The sequence below is a fragment of the Mastigoproctus giganteus genome, chromosome 1, assembly GCF_048544385.1.
Source record: "Mastigoproctus giganteus isolate SK-2022 chromosome 1, ASM4854438v1, whole genome shotgun sequence".
Taxonomy (NCBI): domain Eukaryota; kingdom Metazoa; phylum Arthropoda; class Arachnida; order Uropygi; family Thelyphonidae; genus Mastigoproctus; species Mastigoproctus giganteus.
In genome coordinates, this window is record NC_143575.1 from 139,187,721 (window position 1) to 139,211,969 (window position 24,249).

Sequence of the window (24,249 nt, forward strand, 5' to 3'; positions counted from 1 at the left end):
CAACAGCCATTTAGTCTGTTGGATGAACTGATCAGATGATCTAAGCCTGATGGGTTGATCTAAGTCTGGAATGCTATTTCTCAGTTGGTATGTAATGCCTATAGCTTCTATGATTACTTTGCTGAAATGTACCCATTTAGAAGTTGCCGTTGGTAACATTTATCAGATGGACTCACTGTATAGAATATAAAACTGTTTGAGAACACTGTAGTCACACTTATGAATGCAAAAGCCCTTCCCTTTATCATTAACAGTAGTTGTCTTCAGATAAATCCCACATTGGCACACTGATCACCACAACCCAGAGGGTGTTTTACCTGCAGATTCTTAATGTATGAAGATTTGTTTTTGATAATCTAATCAAAATTATTGCTTCCTCTTGTTGCCTCTTAACATGCTGCTGTAGAAAAAGTCATCGTAAAACCACAAAAGTCTTACTAGAATGAGAGTGCACAACCAACAAGTTCCAGGCAATGACAGGAAAGTTAAAAAAAATCTCAATTTATAAGACATTGAAATTTATTGGCCCACTGTGTTTGTCTGTATAGTTTTTGTTATACTCATCACAATCGTTAGGCCTATAACACACTCCTGCGATCGGTGTTTTGTTTTCCCAGTGTGTACGTCACACCAAACTGACTCAACATTGCACTCTACCCGTGTTGACTGTATTCACTGCCTTAGATTTAATTAGGTTCTTAACAAAGAGCATAATTCCCCTTCACTTCCTTGTCCTTTCTGTACACGCTGTACTTCCTGTATTCAAATTCTGCTCCCTTATGTCTGAGTATTAGTATTGGTAAATGATGCAAGAAAGTAAGCTTATACCGGCATCAGCCAAAAAAAAAAAAAAAAATCCCGTTCACCTATCCATTCCTTCCAATAGTTTGTTTATTTATTCCTTGAATTGATTTTAAGCTATCAAATTCCACAACAATAATTTAATAACATGGAAGTTTGTTTCAGCAATCAGCCACCCCCTCGCTAAAGGCAAACTTCTGTACATCTATTCTGCAACCGTCCTTCCTCAATTTGAATTTGTGCTCCCTTGTGTGCATAGTCTGAGCAAGTCTATGCACACAAGTCTATTCATGGTCTGAATAACTGTAAATGTCTAGTTAATCTGTTAGTCTTTGTATCCTTCAAGCTAGCAGTTTTCTAACCCCTCTATCACGGCCTCGATAGCATCAGCATATATTCATTCTTGTTCCTCTTCTATTTAACTGTATCCCACATCTGTAAAAATAGTCTCTCCTGTTAACAAGCACAGACCATGCTTTGAAAAATTATAACCCACAAGCCTTGACAATCTCTCCATGGCTGAACTGATTGACAAAACCCTCAATATATAACCCTCCCCATTTCCATTCAGGATTGCAGACACCTGGAATTTAAATCTAACTCAAGACTTTTTCCCAATGTTGCCTTGTATTTGTTAAGGAAGTCCTCAGATCTCCTACTCTTAATATAATTATTGGCCACATGTACAAAAATATCATGTTTCTTTCTGTTAATAGAGATATCTGCTCTACAATATCATCTACTTATGTTCTCAGCATACATACTCTGGTTCTATTCTACCTATTCTTTTTGCACAATATATTTCCCATTTACTTGAGAATTGAGTCTCACAATGCATACCTTCTGTGGGACCAGTGCATTCTGATTTGGGGATTGCCTATGTTTTGCTTGATGCAGAAGTGAGGATCCTGGCATTGAGTTGGCATCTGAGAGCTTGGTGAACCCCCATTTTAATTCCTTCAAGGACATCCATCCTGTTCTTCAAACTCTCATAAATGCTTATCAGAACACAGAGTTTGTGCATACTCTTTGCAGAACACAGACAAAGATTCCCTTTTGGCTGTATCATGTCCCATTCCAGATAGAGCCGCAAACCATAGCATAAATAGCACATTTTGTAAGGCCTGTAATTTGTAGAAGAACTGCCACTTTCAGTTCTCCCCCTTCTTCCGCTCCTTTCAGCCCATTGTTTTGCTGCTCTAGTCTGAGATATAATTTTTGTTTTCAATTTTACTTGAGAATACAGTACTACACTAAACTGATTGATACCATCATGCAGTAATATGTATTAAGCTATCAAGTGTATGTTATATGTATTATGCTATGCTGTTATGTTTGTAGAGTCTTAAATTAGTCATGGCCTTACTAGAAATAAAATTTCTTAACTAAAATAAAAATATATGCCAACCTACATGATTAGAACCTTTGACTACTTATTTACCACGATTAAAACCCTGCTATTCTATTACTGTGCACTACACTTCTAGTTATCACGATATAATATTCATGTCACATGGTAGATTAAAAAGCCCTAAGAATATTAACTTAGTATGTTATGTGCTAAGTGATAAAGTCGTTATTAATCACATTTGCATTGCTATAAATAATAGTTTATAGGCCTCTTCTGATACTGATTACAGTGCTGTAAAACCACATAGAAACCTCTGGTATCATTTTTATCAGTACTATATTGCAGCAGAAATCGACTGGTTTCTTAGCCATTTACAAAGGCTAAGTAACAAACAAGTTCACCAACTTATCAGAGAATCACAAATAACTACACTACTAATTTTAAATCAAAAGTTATAAGAAAACTAATTTTTAAGGAATAAAAAAAGTTCTATTTAGTTGGTCCTGAAAAAGTTGCACATCCAGCTAGTCTCGCCATATAGTAGACATAGATGGACTTTGAAAATATTTTGTTGTATTTAATCTTTTGTCGTAACTGTTTAATTCGAATGAGACGTATAAAGCATTTATTTTTAAGGAAAGGCATTATCATGATGTCTGTCCGCATCTGGAACAGGGAAATATTTTTATTAAAATAATATTCATTCTAACAGGCTTTTAGTGTAATTCATAAGTGTTCAATATGACCTGCATCTGGGCTATCAAGATATTTTTGATTGTAGCTTATAGGGCAAACATACCTAACACCAACACTACAGCATAGACTGCAAGCCACAGGTATTCTTGGACAAGGCCAAGTACTTCGGCGATATTAAAGGCTATTTAACTGTTTAACAGATGTAAAGGATAAGAAAAATTAAATTTTATCCCTAATGGGAAAACAAAAAATACTGCTTATCAGAGAGCTTTATATTTTAAAAAAATAATTTTATATTTGTATAAATTCCTTTATTGCTAAAATAACTTAAGAGAATTTGCTGATGAAGGAAAATTTCAAAAATCTTTTTAAGGGCACAATAACACAGGTTGTAGAGTTCATGTAAGAATTCCTCCAATTTACAAGTCACAAAAAATGAAGGAATCCAGTGATTCAGTAAGATGATGAGTGAACCAGTCTTAATGTTTGGCCTGGTTAAAGGCTGTAGATGTAAACTGTGACACAGTTGGTGCCTATAGAAGAGTGATGGGCTTCTCAGCTTAAACCATTTAAGATGAATTCCACTGTGAAGATGGGTTGTAATAGTTTTTTTTGCAGCAGATGACCAGACAATTGAAGCATATATCCATCCAAATGGATATATATTCAGTTTCCAAAAACTGAATTCCACAGAAAGATCTTGACTGTCGGTCGTATTGTTATACATGATTTACCACTACCTTAATTTTTAATTAATGAATTAAATTTTCCAGTAAAATGCTCAAAGGGTCATTCAGTATAGAAAATTTAAAACAGTAAGACCAGCACTCTTTCTAATCGCAGTGAAATGAAACTGACCAGTTGCGAAGCAAATCAAAAAACTAGCCTAATTTAGTTATGATTATTTAAAAAAAAAAATTGTAGTTGAAATGACTGGCCAGTAGTGAAAGGTCATTAGGCACATTTGCATATAAATATATATGTATGTGTGCATATTGCAGCGATAGATATGATGAAGGGATATCTTTACACAGGACTCACATCTGGTGAGTATGAGCTTGGCACACCCAGGGTCCTGAGCTGGACATCATCATTCTTCTCTTCCTTGGTGATTCCCTTTTATCTCTCTCTCTTGGTGTGTAGTTCAGAAATTTTTTTTGGCTTGTGCAGCATAAGCCTCAGGCTTCCTTGCACCATATGGCTAATAATAATACGGTATCTATCCGCACATACTAGAGGAACTCCGAGTGGATGGATTTTCATGAGGTTTTATGTTTGAGCCTTTTGAATTACAGTAGACTCATGATTTTCCGGGACAGATGGTAAAAAAAAAAAAAATCCCGGATAATCGATTTCTCGGTTAATCCAAAAATAGTGTCTCCGACATGCATAAGAGATATGTTCCAGGACTTCTCACGTAAGTCGAGTTTTACGTAACTCGGGAATGACTAATAAAATATTGCTACTATATCCCTGATATTATTTTATTATGCCAAAATTACAAAAACTACGTAATATCCTCAGAAGAATGAAGAAAAAATAGTTATATTTTTAATTAGTTTAATTAAAAACTTCATCTGGGGGACAGTGGTGAAGTAGCCAGAGTGGCACATAAGAAAAGAAAAAAATAAAATGAAGAAAAAACGCATGTTATTATACTGTAAAAACTGATTTGTATTTCGTAGCCTTGGTTATTATAGTTAGCTTCATTGGTGCCGACCGCTTCTCGTAGTCTGTCTTTCTACTTTATTATTGTGTTCACCGTTGCGACTGACAAATCTGAATTCCGCGCGATACTTGTTTGGCCATTTTCATATATCTGTTATACTGGGCGTTTTTCTTGCTTACCTACTTATTTTTCATTTGGACTTCTCTGGACAACACATCTGTATAGCAGGACGTTTTCCTTCCTTGATCATTTGTTCTGTCATAACCCCAGTATACTCATGTGACTGTCTAGTGGTTTTTTATATTAGGACAATGGTCTCAGCCCTCAATATCCACCCTTTTGAGGGGAATGGAACCGCAGCATCGACCAGGGCGCTGTGTTAATACTCAAGCCCTTTCCAGTTTTAGTCAGGAATTTTGAGCACCGCAATAAAAAGTTCTTCTATATATAATTCTTTACTTACTCATTCGTGTGAATGGAGGATAGGCCTGAGGCATATGTTTAAAACAAAACATAGTTTAATATACTCCACTATAGAATTGATACATGTATAAAAACTACCGCCCTAGTGGCAGTGACAAGCAAATCCTAAATCATTTGGTTACAAAAAAATACAAGCTGATTTTATGGGAGTATTTAAGAGTTCTTAGCATTATTGATGTTTTGGAAATTAATGGGCTCTTCACATAGGTGTTCTTCGTGTGGATACTTCATCTCAGGCAAGGACTGGCATATGACATAATGGTTGTATAAACATGATGGGGGTCAATACTAAAATACTGCACTATTTAGGATAGCACGCTTAAGATACATCATTTTACCTATTGTTAATTTGTGAAACTGACAATCTAAGTGATGCGCTATTTAAGATAGCAGTATTAGGACATTTTACAATTTTATCAATGCTAACATAATTAATTATATTATTGAGGAGTAAGGTTTATGTATAGCTGTGGGAAGATGTTATAACTTACCGAAGTAAAGTTGACTCCTTCGGCCGAGTGCGGGGCTTGTAGGTGGCACTTCAATAATTCTGCGTCTCTCTTCGTTCTTCTACTCTTTTACACTTTTCGTCAAACTTGCTCTCTGAAAAACCAAAAACTCTTCCGTACCACACTACTGTTCTTTCTACAACAACCTCCTCTCCACGTACTCAAGTATATCCTCCTTATCGCGTGAACTTTCGCCTCCTCCCCGGAGCTTGGTCTAGGGTGGGGCACTTTTCTCACGCGGTCAACGTCAGACACACTGACCAGTATTTGTCAGGGAGAGCGAAGCTCGTATTTTACTGGACTAGTGAGCTCAACGTGTCCGTAGCGGCAGCTTATCTAGAGTCATCGCCATAGTGACCAGGGGAATTGGTACTATACAAGGGTGATATCCAAACATGCGAAATTTCAACCCTACCGACTTTTGGACTCTTATCGCTATTGCGGACTGTTAGTTAAGTTTGTCCTGTGAGTTACTAGATATGTTTTCACTGGAATAACCAAAAACAACTCTTCAGCACAAGGGGCACATCAAGGAAAGGGGGGGGGATATGCAAAATGGAAAGTAAAATGTGTGCATTTTACGCATTCTTATTATTTTAATTTTCTAATCTAAATCGATCGCTTTCCTTTTCTTGGTAGATTTACCAGTAGCGCCGTCACTTATTCTCTTAGTCGGCACCATGATACCAGTCAAAATTAAATTTTCTGAAAAGAACTTCAGAGGGGACGAAAACTCTATCATCACCCCATGCGAGCTCCCATTTTACTAAAGCACATTTCTGGAAGTCACTAGCATAAAACAATAAAAACAATTTGCACTTTCTTGGTTATTGGGCTTTTCTGTTAGCGCAATCTGTTATAAATGCTAAATGGGTAGTAAATTCGATCCTATTGCATTTGCAATAATACCGAGCTGGAATTCTGTGGATTTTTACGATATTACGGTGAAATGTGTGCCTCCCTTCACTGAAATCTTCAGTCATATAAAAAAAATATAAATAACGTAACGTAAGTCCGAAGCTAAATAAGTTGGGGACTTACTGTATCGAAATCATTCATCATCATCATCAGCCATTTTCAATCCACTGCAGGATGAAGGCCTCTCCAGCAACTTTCCAGTTCCTTCTGTTTTGAGCACTGGCCATCCATTTACTACTCAAAAACTCATGAATTTCATCTATCCATCTCCGCCTTTGTCTTCCAGGTTTTCTTCTGGCTCCTCTTGGGTACCATTCTGTTATTTTCTTAGTCCATCTGTCATCATGTCTTCGAGCTATGTGTGTCCTGCCCAAGACCATTTTAGTTCTTTAGTTTTGATAAGAATGTCCTTTACTTGAGTTTGCTGCCTAATCCATGTGTTTCTCTTCTTATCTAACAGTCTGATTCCCAATATAATTCGTTCCATTCTTCGCTGTGTAGTTCTTAGCTTCTCTTCCATTCTTTTGGTGAGTGCCCAAGTTTCACTTCCATAAGTCATGGTGGGGAGTATACATTGATTCATTATTTTATGTTTCAGACAAACTGGGATATTGCTCTTCAGTATGTGGCTATATTTCCTGAATGCTATCCATCCAAAATTTATTCTTCTCTTGACTTCCAGCCATTTATCATTATTACAGCTAATAACTTGTCCCAGATAAGTATATGACTCCACCTTTTCAATTACTGCTCCTTCGATCATTATTTCCCTTTCCGTGGCATACTTGTTCATCATTACTTTTGTTTTATCCATATTCATCTTTAGTCCAAAATCCTTACTAACTGTGCATAACTGATTAAGATTTTCCTCTAATTCTTTGGGATCGTGGCTTATGACCACAATGTCATCTGCAAATCGTAAATGGTTTAGGTACTCTCCATTCACATTGACTCCTTTCTGTGACCAGTCTAATCTTCTGAAAGCTTCCTCAAGGGCAGCAGTAAACAGCTTCGGAGATATTGTGTCTCCTTGTCGAACTCCTTTCTCGATTTTAAATTTGCTACTGTCTTTGTCTAGTCTAATAAAGGATGTAGCACTCTCATATATTTTCTTCAAAATCATAATATATGGAGTATCTATGCCTTGTCTTTCCAGTGCCCGAAACATTGCCTTATGCTGTATGGAGTCAAATGCCTTTTCATAATCCACAAATGCCAGGCATAATGGTGTTTTATATTCATTTGCTTTCTCCATTAGCTGTGATATTACGTGAAGGTGATCCATAGTTGAGAATCCTGTCCTAAAGCCAGCTTGCTCTTTCGGTTGATTCTCATCAAGTATTCTTTCTAATCTGTTAGTAATGACCCTTGTGAACAACTTGTAGATATGGGATAACAAGCTAATTGGTCTATAATTTCCAATTTCTGATTTATCTCCTTTCTTATGCAGCAAAACTATGACTGCATTATTCCACTGCTTAGGCATCACACCTTTTCTAATGCACTTTGTGAAGAGCCTTGCCAGTTTTTGTGTTATGTCTCTTCCTCCCAATTTTAACAACTCTACAGTAACTTCATCTTCCCCTGGGGCTTTCCGATTCTTCATTTTCTTCAATGCATGTTCTACCTCATCAGGAAGAATATCGGGTATGTCGTATGTGTTGCTACTTTGCAATCCATCTTCCCCACTGCTGGTATCATTCCCTCACTCCTTGTATAATTCTCTATAGTAGTCTTCTGCTATTTGAATTATGCCTTCTCTGCTGTTTATAAGTACACCATCGCTATTCTTCAGTTTCAGTATCATTTGTCTTTCTGTATTACTGCTCATGGCTGCTGATTTAAATCCTTTGTTTTCCCTTAATGCTTGTTCTACTTTTCTTGTGTTAAATCTTCTTATGTCCTCTCTGAGTCTCTTTCTAATGGCTTTGCATAACTCAGTATACTCAATTTTCTCCCTGTCAGTGTTTTTCTTGCTCTTCATTTGTCGTCTTTGGTTCATCATGACAAGTGTTTCTTGACTAATTTTTTCTTCTTTGGATTTCTGTTTCCCTATAGGTTTCTTGGGCTTTATCACTTTCAGAAAGTTGTAATATTCCTCGTCGATATCTTGGTCCTGAGCAGTCTGCAGAAGCTCAAACTTGTTCTTAAGTTCCAGTACATACTGCTTTTTCTCCTCCTCTGTTATTTCAAAGACCTTTGTATTATTTACTCGAGTCAGTTTTTTCCTTTCCTTTCCTACATCTATATCAAGTGTACATCTTACCATTCTGTGATCACTTCCAACATTTACCTTATTCAGGACGGTAACATCATTCACAATATATCTTCTGTTAGTGAGGATGAAGTAGATTTCATTAGTTGTTAATCCATTTGGACTCTTCCATGTCCACTTTCTGTTCATCCTTTTCTTGAAAAAAGTGTTCATTACTGACAGTCCTTGAGATTCTGCAAATTCCACAAGTCTTTCACCTCTTTTATTTCTTTCACCAATTCCAAAATTTCCTATAGTTCCTCTTTCTGCACTGTTTTGCCTTTTTCCAACCTTAGCATTGAAGTCCCCCATAATAATAGTGTAGTGGGTTTTCTGCTCATCTAGAAGACTCTCAATTTCAGTGTACATTTCTTCAACCTCTTCATCATCATGGCTCGATGTTGGTGCATAAATCATTATAATCTTTAGCTTGTACCTCTTAGAAATCTTGAGTATTAGTCTTGACACCCTTGGTGATGTACTTTTGAATTCCAAAATGTTGTTTTTTAAATCTTTATGGACCAGAAACCCAACTCCACCTTCACTCCTTTCACTGTTTCCATTGGTGTACAGCAGATTTCCACTTGATAGACTTATAAGTGACTCATTTCTTCTTCTTGTTTCAGCCAAACCGATGATATTCCAATTCACATTTTCTAATTCCTTTTCCAGCTCTAATATCCTGTCTTCACCGATGAGTGATCGTACGTTATAACAGGCCAAGTTCAATTTCCGTGCATGGCAGCCTGGTCGTACCCAGAGATTCTTAGCACCCTCTGCTTCCACTCTGATCCTCTCGCTGCCGTAAGAGGGAGAGTGAAAGCTGCTGGGGACTGAGGGCCATTTGTATTGTTGTGCTCTCATTGCTGGAGGGTTTGGTCTTTTCCTCTTCACGCTGACCAGGCGTCTTGAAGAGAACCACTCTACACGTTCGTTGCCACCTAAGTGACGTAACAGGGCTTACCATCGAGAAGGTGTGCATGAGTGGATTTTAGGGAGGCAGGCCAACCGGACTTCTCCTAAATCTTCTGTAATAGAGAGATATTGGATCCATCAGTGTTTTAGGCTGAGTGTCTGATAACACACAGGATACCTGTTCCCCTCTAAGCCCCACTGTATCGAAAAATGTTCAGCAACTACATAAAAAGTATGGCGATAGATAAAAAACTTACCACGCACTACCGCGCGTCCAATACGATGTCGATTTTAAATCTAATAGCTTCCCTTTATTTTTTACAATATCGCGTATGGTTTGGTCACCAGCATTATAATGGTTTCTTAGAGATTAAACAGATGCATTGGTTTCAAACTTTTGAATAATTTCAAGTTTTTGTTTGATTGAAAGCGGAACTCTTGCATTTGCCCATCATTTTCGCGATTTCTAAAAAAAAAAAAAAAAAAGTTACTATAAAAAAAAATCCGACATCTCTGACATAAATAACGAAACAAAATTTGTCCTTTTGCGGTGCAACAGAACACAACAATCGAAGTGACGCACTAAAACAAACTAAACATTTGGTCTCTTTTTTTTTTTATTTATTTTTTTTTTTTTTAGCGGCTGGGGTTGCAAGATAATAGGCACATTAATCTCACAATGACGACTTATAACATCGCTTCTCGTGGCTTATTTACGACTTGCAAAACATTTGTTTATACCTATTCTAGTTATTACTTGAATTTTATGATTTCTGTTTTTTTTTTTTTTTTTTTTTTAATTTGGAGTCTTAAGTGTCCTGAATCCGATCCAGGTAAATAGTCCACTGTATTTATTTGCCCTTGAACCTTTAAAAATATTTATAGAGCCATTATAAATTTCAAAATTGGGCCAATTGAAATGTGGAAATTAAGATTTCATTTTTCCATACAAATTGTATAGAAAAAAGAAAGTCGTAGATTAAATGTTGTTTTATTGCGGCCAACTGGGCTAGCCGGGTGGGTCAAGTGCCTGGCTGGCAACCCAAAGGTCGCTGGTTCGAATCCCGCCTCGAGCTTGGATCAGAGTAGAAAATGCAAAAACCTTGGGAGGTGCAATATGGCCACAGAAGCCGGGGCGCCAACAACTAACAAAAAAAAAGAAGTTTTAATGCAGTAGTGTTAGCATTACACATTCTGTGCACACTTCACATGTATTGTTGTTATTAGCATTAGCATTAGTAGACGCATTTGATGCAAGAAAGCAAGCTTATGCAGCATCAGCCAAAAAAAAAAAAAAAAAAAACCCACTTCCACTTCACCCCTCTGTTCGTTCCAAATACCTGTCCAGCTGAGCCTTAAACTTATTTAGGCTATCAACCTCCACCACAAGGGATGGAAGTCTGGATGTAAGATAATGTAAGTCATTATGTAAGATAATGAATGTGGTTTTGCTTGTGTAGGGAAACAGAGAGAAAAGAGACATAAAAGTACATGGAAGAGAGAAAGACTAAAAAATATATGGTTGAAATTAAACTGAACAGCTAAGTTTAGGGAATGTTAATCTTTAGTTTTTTATTGCATTCTATAAAGTTATAATCTAATTAATTGATAAGAAGATAATTATGTTTACTTTTAACTTCTTTTAATCACAACATTAAGTTCGTTGTTTGTTTGTTTGGTTTTTAGGAGCATTAGCAACTAAGGCCATATTGCTCCGGGATATGCGGTGGTCATTCCCTGACCTTTCCGCATCCTCCGTATTTGGTGTTGACGGGCTCGAACCCCGGTCTAATCAAGAAGCGTGTGCTACGCACTGCTGCTCCTTCCCACCTGGCTACGGAGGCGCCAACATTAAGTAACTTGGTTTTGTGTTGCAGTCAGGTCTCTAGGTTAGCAGTGAAATCAAAGTGACTGTTGGAAAGAAAGTCACTTAAGTCTAATTTATTTGCAATACCATCCATTCTGAAAGTAAAAGAAAAATTGATATATTCTATCTGGAATGACCATTGACAAACAAGTTTGATCATGTTTATTTTTAAAAAGTTAATTTTTTTTTTTTTTAGATCAGCAGTTCCCAACCTTTTTTTTGACTCGCGAATCCCTTACAACATAATATTTTTTATCACAAAAACCCCTTTCAACACAATATTTTTAATGTGAACCACTGAGCCTATATTCTCTGAAATCGTATATTTCTGAATTTTTATTATAAAATATTTCCAGTACTGTGTTTTCATAAGTGATGTGTAATAATAAAAATTATTATTAAGTGTTATTTATACTTTGTAATTGTAAAGCAATTATTAATCAGTCCAAACTAGATTTCGAACAGGCTAAGAGTAGAAAACTTGCTTCTTATCCAAATGGTAGCCAAGCATTCTCGTCTCTTGCTAAAGCTATTGGCTGTAATTTTTGCCCATCTCTGTTCTCACCTCTGTCAAAACCAGATGGTTCTGTTGCCACATCAGCCAAAGATAAAGCTGACCTGCTAGCATCCTATTTTTCTTCCAAGTGATTTATTGATGATCTTAGTAAATCACTTCAAACCATTCCTAGTACACTCCAATGCCTCCTGTGGTTTTCTGTCAAAAGGATGTCAGAAGGATTTTGATGAATCTGATGGTAAGAAAGCTCTAAGTCCTGATGGTATTTCTTTATTTGTTCTCAAAATTTTGCCCCTGAATTTACTCCTGTTTTGTGTCGTATTGTTTCACTTTCTTATTCCAAAGGTGTTTTTTCTTTCTGCTTGGAAATTTGCTCGTATCCAGCCAGTTCCTAAAAAGGGTGACAAATTCCTTCCATCCAATTATCATCCCATTGCGATTACTTCTACTCTTTCCAAAGTAATGGAGAAATCAATTAACTGCCAACTCAGACTATCTGGAAATCTTTCATCTGATCAATAATCACCAGTATGGATTCCATCAGTGTCGTTCCACTGGTGATATTCTGGCTTATGTTACCTATCTATGGACAAATTCAATGGAAAAGTTTGGTGAAACTCAGGCCATTGCTCCTGACATTTCAAACGCTTTTGATCGTGTTTGGCATAAAGGTCTTAATAAGCTTCCACATTATGGTTTGCCAGCTATGCTTTGTAATTGAGTATCCAGTTTTCTCTGACCACTTATTGCAGTTGATGGAAGGTTGGTTCTCTGACTTCTGCACTAATGCTGGTGTTCCCCAAGGTTTAGTTCTTTCTTCCACTCTTTTCCTCTTGTATATTAGTGACCGTTTTCCATTGACCGGAAATCCTATCCATAGTTTTGCTGATGATAGCACATTGCTTTCGACCTTCCAGTTTGAGAAACCTTGCCTTGCTCAAACAGATTCAACTTCTCGAGTATCCACTGCCAAATCCTTAAATGCTGATCTCCACGTAATTCTCCATTGGGGCAAAGAAAACTTAATTTCAATCTTTCTAAAACTCAGTCCTGTCTTATATCTCACAAAAAGGATTCTTCTGCTCCTATGCGTATCTTCGATGATGCTCTGATTTCTAGGCAAGATCTTGGGGATTACCCTGACTTCTAATCTCTCTTGGCATAAAGCACATTACAAATATTGCTTTCTCTGCATCAAAAAAACTGGGTTTTCTTCTTTGCTCTCACCGTTACTTTTCTTCTAAACAGTTGTTGACTGTAGAAATCGCAAATTTGGCCTACCATGGAATATTGTTCCCACATTTGGGGCAGTGCGTCCAAAACCTGTCAAGCTTCTAGATTCCATTCAAAAGAGGGCAGTTAGGTTAATTAATGTCTCATCTGTAATAGTCTCTCCACGTTCTGTTTCTGTTGTATGCATTGTCCATAGATATTTGCTTGGGCACTGTTCTTCTAAAGCGGCTTTTATAATTCCCGCTCTCTCGTTCAAAGCAGTCTGAACATGACTCAATTAGTCAACATCCTTTTACTGTCCAAGTTAAATTCCACAGAACCAACTTTTCTTCTTCCTGATTTATTCATTCAACTTCTGTTTTCTGGAATAAGCTTCCTTCATATGTATTTCCTGAAAATTACAATCTACAGAAGTTCAAGTCTAATGTCAATAAGTATCTTCTTTCACCTTTTCAACCTTCATCCTGTGGTACTAAGTACTATAGGTTCTATAAAAAAAAAAGTACCTACACATAACAATTATCCTTAAAAAAAAATTTAGTATGGAAAACACTTTTTTTATTTAAAAAAGATTGTTTATGCATGAGCGCTTCATTTCCATAATTTCTACTACCCAGTGCATACATCATTTGATTATATCTCATATTGTGAATACCTTCACAACAGGTTATTATTATTATTAGCCCTATAGTGCAAGGAAGCCTGAGGCTTATGCTGCACTGGCCAAAAAAAAAAATGAGTTACCCTGAGAGAGAAAGAGATCGCCGAGGTATTGCACTGCTTTGAGTAAGTAATGCTTCACCAGTGGAGAAGACTAATGTTACTTATTCTTGGCAGATACCACTACCCAGATGGCACCCTTTCGAAGCTTGTTGGCTTACTCATTGGTGGGTGGGCAGGTACCCTGTTGTTGCAATGCAATAGTGACAACCCAGTTATGAAGTATAACTCCACAATACGAGAGATGTTTGATGGTATGCATGGTTTAATCTAAAACTGTTTCTTGATTAAATGTCTAAGAGTATGAAAAAGTTGTTTATGCATGGGTAATGCACTTTCATCATTTCTACTACCCAGGTAGTATGCATGCATTGTTTGATTATATCTCACATTACCAATGTATAAACAACCTTTTTGGTCCTTGAGGTTGTCACAGACATTCTCTCAGATATGCCAGACATGCTGTTCTTGCTACCTGGGAGTCTAAAACGCTGATGGAACTGATATTCGGGTGACACTCAAGTCAAAGTGGACCCAATTTCGGTGAAGTCCGGATGGTCTATGACAGCCAAATCCTCTGCTTGCACCTTCACGATGGTGGGACTGTTAGTAATCCTGGGTATAACCTTCATGCACAAGTACATGGTTGGTGACCACCCAGATGTGAACCAACGTAAGCAGGGGTCGGGGTGTGGCGCCCACACCACATGGAGGAACGCCGCCCCTCTATGTTACCAGGCAGTACTAGGTGGTAGATGACTTTCATCAACCGGTGAAATACCACCACTTTGCTTATTGGAGGCTTGAAGTGGTGGAACCCATGTTTAGTCTCTAGAGCTAAGTTCCGGCCAACCCTTCCCTATCTCTTCCATCATGCAGTATGATTGATGATTTTTGAGGTTATGATGAATGTCGTGGCGAGATCCAATATTCCTTACATTTCAAGGGTACAGCTCTAAAACGGTGTTCGCAGGCCGGCCGCTAGTTAGTACACCGGACTGAACCTATTGGTAACTCTCTAGGAAGCTTCCGGATCAGCTAGTGTATAATCTTGCTACCTCTACTTTGCCAGATAGTGACTGGAGGGAGTCCGAGTAGTGTGTATGTGGGGAGCATTGTCGAGGCCACGTTATGTCAAGGATCTGGGTATATTCTTACCACATGTACGCCATATCCAAAAATTTCATTACTTCATACAGCATGTCCCACCCACTTTTTCTTACTATTGAATACACCATGAATTGTCAAAATACTAGAGCAAGCTTATCTGCGAAAAGATCTAAACCTCCCAAGGACTTCCTAATTCATTTCACAAATATACGTGGTCTCAATTCTAATCTCAACGATGTCCATTTCCACTTGCAGTCTTCCAAACCCCATGTACTTTTTCTGACTGAATCTCAGTTATCAGTTGATTCAACTACTGCTCATCTCAGATGTCCAAATTATTTGCTGTATGATTCCTTTCGCCTCAAAGGTGGTACTTGTGCATATGTCCATTCTGATATTCCCTATCAAAGACTTGGCAATTTGGAATCTCCTCTCTTTGATCTTCTCTGGCTTAAAATCTCTCTACCTCATTGTGTAAAATTCATCTGTTGTCTCTACCGTTCTCCCAACTCCACTAATCACTTGGAGCTCTTTGACTTCCTCTCTTTGCAACTTGACTTTCTCCAGTCCAACTTTCCTAACAGTGAGGTAATTTTCCTTGGTGATTTTAATGTTCACAACTCCAGCTGGCTTCCGTTTTCTAGTCACACCGACCCAGCAGGTCGAGATGCTGAGGCTTTTGCAATTACTAATGACCTAGCACAGATTGTTCATTTACCTACAAGAATACCGGACAATCCTAATCATACAGCCAATACGCTTGATCTTTTTCTCACAAACAACCCTTCTAAGTACACTGTCGAAGTGAGAGGTCCTTTAGGCACTTCAGATCACAACTTGGTGATTGTCTCTTCTCCAATGGAACCTTTATCTCATGGCTATTCCGAACCTCGTATTGTTTGGCATTACAAGAATGCAAAATGGGATGACCTGCGAGACTTCTTTTCTTCTTTTCCTTGGTCTGATTACTGTTTCAAAACTTCTGATGTCAATGTTTGCTCAGATCGTATCAGTGAAATTATTCTTGCAGGAATGGAATCCTTTATCCCACATTCCACTTTAAAATCTCGTCCTTTATCTAAACCTTGGTTTTCCAATAAATGTGCTAAGGCTGTCCAAGAGAAGAACGTTGCATATCGTAATTGGCTTGTTTCTAATTCTTCAGTTTCATTTTCTACCTACACCAAAGCTCGCAACAATTGTAAAGCAGTTATTAATCAGTCCAAACTAGAGTTTGAACAGGCTAAGAGTAGAAAACTTGTTTCTTGCCCTAATGGTAGCTGAGCATTCTGGTCTCTTGCCAAAGCTATTGGCTGCAACTTTTGCCCATCTCTGCTCCCACCTCTGTCCAAACCAGATGGTTCTGTTGTCATTTCAGCCAAGGATAAAGCCGACCTGCTAGCATCCCATTTTTCTTCGAGCTCATGTATTAATGATCTTGGTAAAACACCTCCCACCATTCCTAACATGCTCCATTCAATGCCTCCTGTGGTCTTCCGTCAAAAGGATATCAGAAGGATTTTGATGAATCTTGATGCTAAGAAAGCTCCAGGTTCTGATGGTATTTCTCCACTTGTTCTCAAAACCTGTGCTCCTGAACTTACTCCTATTCTTTGCCGCCTTTTTTCACTTTCTTATTCCAAAGGCGTTTTTCCTTCTGCTTGGAAATTTGCTCATATCAAGCCAGTTCCTAAAAAGGGTGACAAATCCCTCCCATCCAATTATCGTCCCATTGCAATTACTTCTACTCTTTCTAAAGTAATGGAGAAATCAATTAACCGCCAACTCTTAAACTACCTAGAAACCTTCCGTCTGATCAACGATCGCCAGTATGGATTCCGTCAGTGTCGATCCACTGGTGATATTCTGGCTTATGTTACCCATTTATGGACTAATTCAATGGAAAGGTTCGGTGAAACACAAGTAGTTGCTCTTGACATCTCAAAGGCTTTTTGGCATAAAGGTTTTTAAACAAGCTTCCATCTTATGGTTTGCCAACTGTTTTTAGTAATTGGTTATCCAGTTTTCTCTCTGATCGCTCACTGAGGGTGATGGTAGATGGCTCTCTGTCTTCTAACTTCTCCACTAATGCCGGTGTCCCCCAAGGTTCAGTTCTTTCCCCCACTCTTTTCCTCTTGTATATCAATGACCTTCTTCCATCGACTGGAAATCCTATCCATAGTTTTGCCGATGATAGCACATTGCATTCAACTTTCCATTTTGAGAAACCTTGTCCAGCTCAATCAGCTTCACGTTCTCGAAAATCTGCTGCCAATTCCTTAAATGCCGATCTTCAGGTAATTCTCCAGTGGGGCAAAGACAACTTAGTTGATTTCAACCCTTCTAAAACTCAATCTTGTCTTATATCTCGCAAAAAGGATTCTTCTGCTCCTATGCTTATCTTTAGTGACACTCCGATTTCTAGGCAAAATGATATATCTCTTTTGGGGATTACCCTGACTTCTAATCTCTCTTGGCACAAGCACATTACAAATATTGCTTCCTCTGCATCTAAAAAACTTGGTTTTCTCTTTCGCTCTCGGCGTTACTTTTCTCCCAAACAGCTGCTCACTCTGTATAAATCACAAATCCGCCCTGCCATGGAATATTGTTCCCACATCTGGGATGGTGCCCCCAAAACCTCTCTCAGGCTTCTTGATTCCATTCAGAAGAGGGCAGTTAGGTTAATTAATGATTCATCTCTAACAGAGTCTCTCCACTCGCTTTCTCATAGACGCACTGTTTCTGCTGCATGCCTCTTCTACAGATACTTCCATGGGCACTGTTCTTCTGAATTGGCTTCTATAATTTCCGCTCTCTCTTTCAAAACAGTCCGAACACGTGCCACCACCAGCCAACATCCGTTTACTGTCCAACTTCAAACCCACAGAACCAACTTTTAATCTTCCTCATTTATTCATTCAACTGCCGATTTCTGGAACTTTCCTTCATGCGTATTTCCTGAAAATTACAATCTACAGAAGTTCAAGTCCAATATCAACAAATATCTTCTTTCGTCTTCTCAACCTCCAACCCAAGCACAGTACTAAGTACTATAGGTTATAATACCTCTCGTGTTTGGGGTTCTCATAAAAAAAAAAAAAAAAAAAAAACCTCTTTCATACTCTTAGACATTTAGTCAAGAAACAGTTTTAGATTAAACCATGCATACCATCAAGCATCTCTCATATTGTGGAGTTATTCTTCATAACTGAGTTGTCACTATTGCAATAACAAGGTACCTGGCCACCCACTGATGAGTAAGCCAACAAGCTTTGAAATGGTGTTGTCTGGGTGGTGGTATCTGCCGAGAATAAGTAACATTAGTCTTTTTCAGTGGTGAAGCTTTACTTATCCAAAGCAGTGCAACACCTTGGCAACTTGTTGTGAAGGTATTTACAATATGAGATATAATCAAACAATGAATGCATACTACCTGGGTAGTACAAATGATGGAAGTGCAGTACCCATGCATAAACAGCCTTTTTCATACCCTTAGACATTTATTCAAGAAATAATTTTAGATATTTATTAAACATGATATACTGTAAGATAGTAAAGTAATTATAAGGAATTGTGGGAGATATGGTTTCTTTCTTTGGAAATTCTTTACTTTTTATTTAATTTTTAGTTTACTTTATTGTTTATTATTAGTTATATTTTGTAGTTTACAATAATTTACCTATGTAAATCTAAGCAGACGCCATTACAGAATTTTAGTGTGAACCCCCACGGGTTTGCAAACCACCAGTTGGGAACCACTGGTTTAGATGAACCCCTTCCTTTCCTAATAGACTTCAGTAACTGAATTGCTTTCTACTTTAAAAATTAGCATTGATCAATAAGGGATATTTAAAAAAGACATGAGAGCTAGAATTTAGTATGGAAAACATATTTATTTAAAAAAGGTCATTTATGCATGGGTAATGCACTTCCATCATTTCTACTACCATATTCATTTAAAAAAGGTTGTTTATGCATGGGTAAGGCACTGCCATCATTTCTACTACTAATATAGCAACAGAATAGAATAGCAAAGGACTATAGCAAGTGAGAAATGCAATATAGTAAAGCCCAAAAGTTTAACACCAGAACCAATTTGAAAGCAACCACATGCAAGTGTTATCATTAGTAGAGGCATATGATGCAAGAAAGCAAGCTTATGCAGCATCAACCAAAAAAAAAAAAAAAAAAAAAAACCAACTCCCATTTCACCCCACCATTAAATTGATAGTCTTAAATTGTTAGGCTATCAACTTCCACAACAAAGGATGGAAGTCTGTTCCACCAGCCAACTACCCATGTTGTATGAGGGTTAAGCAGTAATCTTGTACACATGTGTAATCATGTGACAGACTTAAAGCTTTATATTTATTTTAATACACCAAAAATTATTTATGAGGTAGTACTGTACTGAGTGCAAATGTTAAACTAAAAATTAGATAGTTTGTCTGCTCTTGATGCAATTAGACTTCACATGAGTCGGTGCATCAAAACTTTCCCTATGCAATACCGAGTAATTTGGCTGGTTTATACGTGTGATTCCTGTCCACTAGTTCTCAAGAATGCAGTAGTCTTCATTTATCATTAAATAAAAATTGAATTGGTAATGTTACAGATTTTTTTTCCCATTGTTTGCATGACTTTCATCAACCGGTGAAATACCACCACTTTGCTTATTGGAGGCTTGGGTTTCACCACTTCAAGTGGTGAAACCCATGTTTAGTCTCTAGAGCAAAGTTTCCGGCATCCCCCTCCCCCCATACTTCTTCAACCCATGCACAGTACTAAGTACTATAGGTTTTGATACCTTTCATGTTTGGGGTTTTCATTAAAAAAAAAAAAAAAAAAACAGGTATTGATTTAATTAACTAATACTTTTCATGCAGAAAGAAAGGCAATTGTAATAACTTTGGAAGAGCTTTGTAAAATTAACTTTTTTTTTTTTAATTATGTAGATACAAATCCAGATATAATGAGATGGTTAAAGAGAACTATAAGAAAGTCAGATCTCCTCATAAAACAATGGGATATGCAAAAACTCCGTTAAATCAACCAACAGAATTTCTTAAAAAACATAGCAAGGAATTAAAACTAGGAGAAGGTAAGAGTGATATTATTAATTCTTGATTCTGGTAATATTCTTTATTGCAGAAAAAATAAATACACCTGCAATATACCCCTTGTGGCCAGGGTCTTAATTTTTATGTATATAAAGTTACTTTAAATTGAAAAGTTAGTGCAAAGCATCATTTTAGTTCGTAGTCACTGAAGTAGGTAAACTCACTCACTCATAATTCATTGCTTTGGTGATTTACTAAGAACTAAAATGATGCTTTGCTCTAACTTATTTGTCTAGTAAATTTCCTGTAGTCTGAGGCTTTCAACCCTAAACTCTTTTTAGTAATTATTGAACAATTCTTTGATGTCCATATTTTATTGTTGATACATGCTGCTGAAATGTATCCATTTGGAAACTTAATTCCAGAGAAATATCTTGACTGCCAAATTGTTATGTGATTTACCAATATTTTAATTTTCACTTGATTAATTAATCTCCAATAAAATATTGAAAGTCAGAGTCATCAGTGCAGCAATTTTTTTTTTTTTTTAGTTCACATATGTGAAAGTGCCTATTGCCTTTATTATGTCCATCCATCTGTTTGCATGTAACAACTTAACTGCCAGCAGTTGGTAGTCTCTTAGAAAGATTTGTTGTACCACCACAAATTTCATTAAAATAAGACCAATAGAAATTTGCCAATTTTTTTTTTTTAAAATAACATTTTGATTTATTTTTTGTGAAATATTCTTCCATTCACACACAGTGAATGGATGTATGTTTATTGCTCAATAAGGAAAAGACATTCAACATCAAGTTTTCAGGATACGTTGTAGTACCTGGGGAGATCTCAGTATCAACTAGATGTACCCAGCGTAACATATGCCATCTTTCTGATTATGGCGTAAATAGTTTAATCTAGATCCTTCAGTCTTCACTATTCTTGTTTAGCGGTGATATAATTCTACAGCAGTCACCTGTGGGATATATGCATATGTCTTTTCCATCTTCTCCAAGAAATATTGCAGCAACCTGTGTTTTGGATGTAAATGTATTATATCATCTCTTAACCACCTCATCCAGTTGTTGCATTACTTCGGCCATACACCCTTGGTTTGATTATTTTTCAGGCTGTTTTGTTGTTGCTTCAGAATCGAAAATATAAAGTTGTCCATATCCTGGCTTATTTGCCTCATTTGAATATAGCGGTGAAACCAAATGGTAAATCTGGCCGTGTATTCTAAAACAGTATGGATCATATTTCCAGACGGTGATTTAATCTCGTATATATTCTGTTGTTTTTGGTTTTTAGGAACATTAGCAACTAAGGCCATATTACTCCGGCGATATGCAGTGGTTATTCCCTGACTCTTCTGCATCCTCCGTATTTGGTGGTCACGGGCTCGAACCCTGGTCTAATCAAGAAGCATGTGATATGCACTGCTGCTCCTGGCTACGGAGACGCCTCGTATATGTTCTCTGTAGTTATTTGCTTCATGTGTATCACCTGTAAGCAGCTCTCATAATAGAGTAGGTGGTTCAAGTGAAACCTTTCCCATCATGACGCCATATAGTGTATTTATTCTGTGTTTAACTCATTTCCCCAACATCTTGCATTGCAATAGTCACAGTTGTAACACATATTTACTATGTGATGCTCTTCCACATTAATTACAGTTTTTTGATTATTCACATCCGGTACTTCTCTTTGATTAGTTCTATGCTGTCTTCTTATTTCCAATCTTGCTTCTCTTTTTTTCAATGTTTTCTGTCCGTCTTTTTAGTCAGTCTTGTTTTGGTCTCTTAGTCTATTAGATCTCTCCACTGTTTCATTAGAATTTCTACATTTTCTCAAAGTTCTTACACACTGTTAAGCCATTTTTACGCCTTAAACTAGAATGGTTTATTAAAATTGAAGACATTTAAAATAAACATACATCGATAGCTTTCAGACATAGGTTGCCTTTCTTCAGTCGAAAAACGTTAGTACAAAAATTAATAAAGAATGCCCGTTATGGTGGTCATGCGAGTGAACTGCATGAACTGGTTCTGGTAACAATTAGCATTTGAAAAATTTGGGCAGCATAAAAAAAAAAAAAAGTAAAGTGCAGCCATTATCAACCCACTGCAGGATGGAAGCCTCCTCAACAATTCATGCTGAGGGAAATGGACCATAATCTGCCACGCTGGTCCAGTGCGGGTTGGCAGATCGACCGTATTCAGCAGTCAGGGGCTTGAACCCCGGTCTACTCAAAGAGCGTGTGCTACTGCACTCCCGCTCCTGCCCACTCGGCTACGGAGGCCATAAATATATAAATATGGGCAGCATACGTAAGTGTTTTATATATATAGATTCCAATTTGACATCAATAGAAATCTACATCAGTTTTTTATGTTAAAACATTACTTGAAAGAAAAGTCAGTTTGTCATGAGATTTTCAGCATGTTTTATTGGCCCCTCGGGAAGTTTTAGATCCAATTCGGATTCCACAACCCCATATTTCCTTCTGCCCTATAGAAAAATGTACTAAATTTGGAACAGCAGCTCTAATCCTTTTCAAAATTTCAGGACTTTTTTAGAATATTCTTCTAAACCAGGGCAACCAATCTTTTTTAGCTAGGGTTAAAAACAGATAATGTGAGGGTTGCAGTTGGCGCAGGTTCTTGTCAACAGTAAGTTATTGGCTCCTAAAGCAGTTCTTTACCAATAATTATGCATTTTTTAAAATAGGATTTAAGTTTATTTTTGTTATTATTTACATTTAATGATTAAGTATAAAAATCCAACATTTATTGTCACCAATAACATTCTTATAACATAGTTGTTATAATATTGAGGAAGATACAGTAGGGCCTACACATACGGTGGGTCCAGACCCTCGCCGAAAAGTGAAAATCGCCAAAAAGTGGAACACAGCCTTTTTTCACTTGTGAATGCATATAAAAGCCTAATAACATGTTTACACTATCATATGCTGTAAACAGAATGAATCACTGACAATAAAATGGCACTCATCGCCCTTCTCAGACTTGGCTGTTGAGTGTGTCATGCTAAAAAGCAGAACAAGTGCCGAATATAATGAACATGGATATAATTGAAAACTGCCCTATTAGCAGAACACCGAAAAGCAGGGCCCTACTGTATATAAAACATACAAAAAAAAAAAAAAAAAATTAATATTACTGAAAATAGATTTTCAAAAGGCAATGTGAAATTGTGTTTTATGACAACCCAGTTTTAAGCTTGTGGTTGGAAGGGTGCATAACACTTAAGGCTGGCCTTACATGTGCAAACCAAGGTTTCGAAGTTGCAGTTAACACTCATGTCCCAGTTAAGCAGTGCATACCTCGATCAATTAAATGACCTTGTCACTTGACCAAGAACTTAAACAGCATAATGAATGAATTTTTGATATATAAATATATATGCTAAATATCAACATGTTGGTTGTGATATATTGATAGTATCAATAAATGGTTTTTGATTATTGTATATCAATTATTTTTGTGTTTTTGCCATCCTTACATCTAACCAGTGCCATTTAACATCTTCATGGCAGGTTTATATTCCTGTAGTTTAATCCTACCCTTGGTATCTCTAAATGGATTACCAGGTTCTTTCACTGCAAGTGTGAAAATGTAAGCATAAAAATATCGAATAGGGTCTGATGTTTTCATGTTTTCATTTTTCACACTTGTGATGAGATTTTATCACTGGAAGTGTTAAATCCTCAAAGAATTGCACCTTGACAATTCCTTTCAAAACCTCAGGAGTAGGATTAAATAGCAGGGGTCTAATCCTGCCATGCTAAAGATGTAATCTGCTGGTTGGGAATAGGAATGGCAAACAAGTAATAGAAATAAAATTGATCTGCAAGCAGCCCACAGGTTAGATATCCCTGTATTAGTTAGTCTGTTAATATCTTGTGGTATAAACATTAAGTTTGAGGAAGTTTTTGATTTAGTAGTTGTAAAGCAGATGTCATCTTTACTGAAAAATTAAAGTGTCGTGCTTTATTTGAAGCCCTTCTGACCAACCATTGGAAACTTTATTTAAAATCACTCATGCTTGCAATATTCAGGGCAGATATTGGAAGCATGAGTATGCTTGTTTCAGCCAAGTAAATATTCCCATGTCACTTGT

The 24,249-nt window shown here is 37.1% G+C and overlaps 1 protein-coding gene across 1 annotated transcript in view; it reads left to right on the forward strand.

Moving 5' to 3' along the window:
• Positions 1-24,249, forward strand: part of LOC150091162 (enkurin) — a 98,130-nt gene that overhangs the window by 20,378 nt on the left and 53,503 nt on the right. Inside the window, exon 2 of the mRNA XM_090382341.1 lies at positions 20,002-20,147. Coding sequence (XP_090238467.1) covers positions 20,002-20,147 — 146 coding nt within the window. The remainder of the gene's footprint in view (positions 1-20,001; positions 20,148-24,249) is intronic.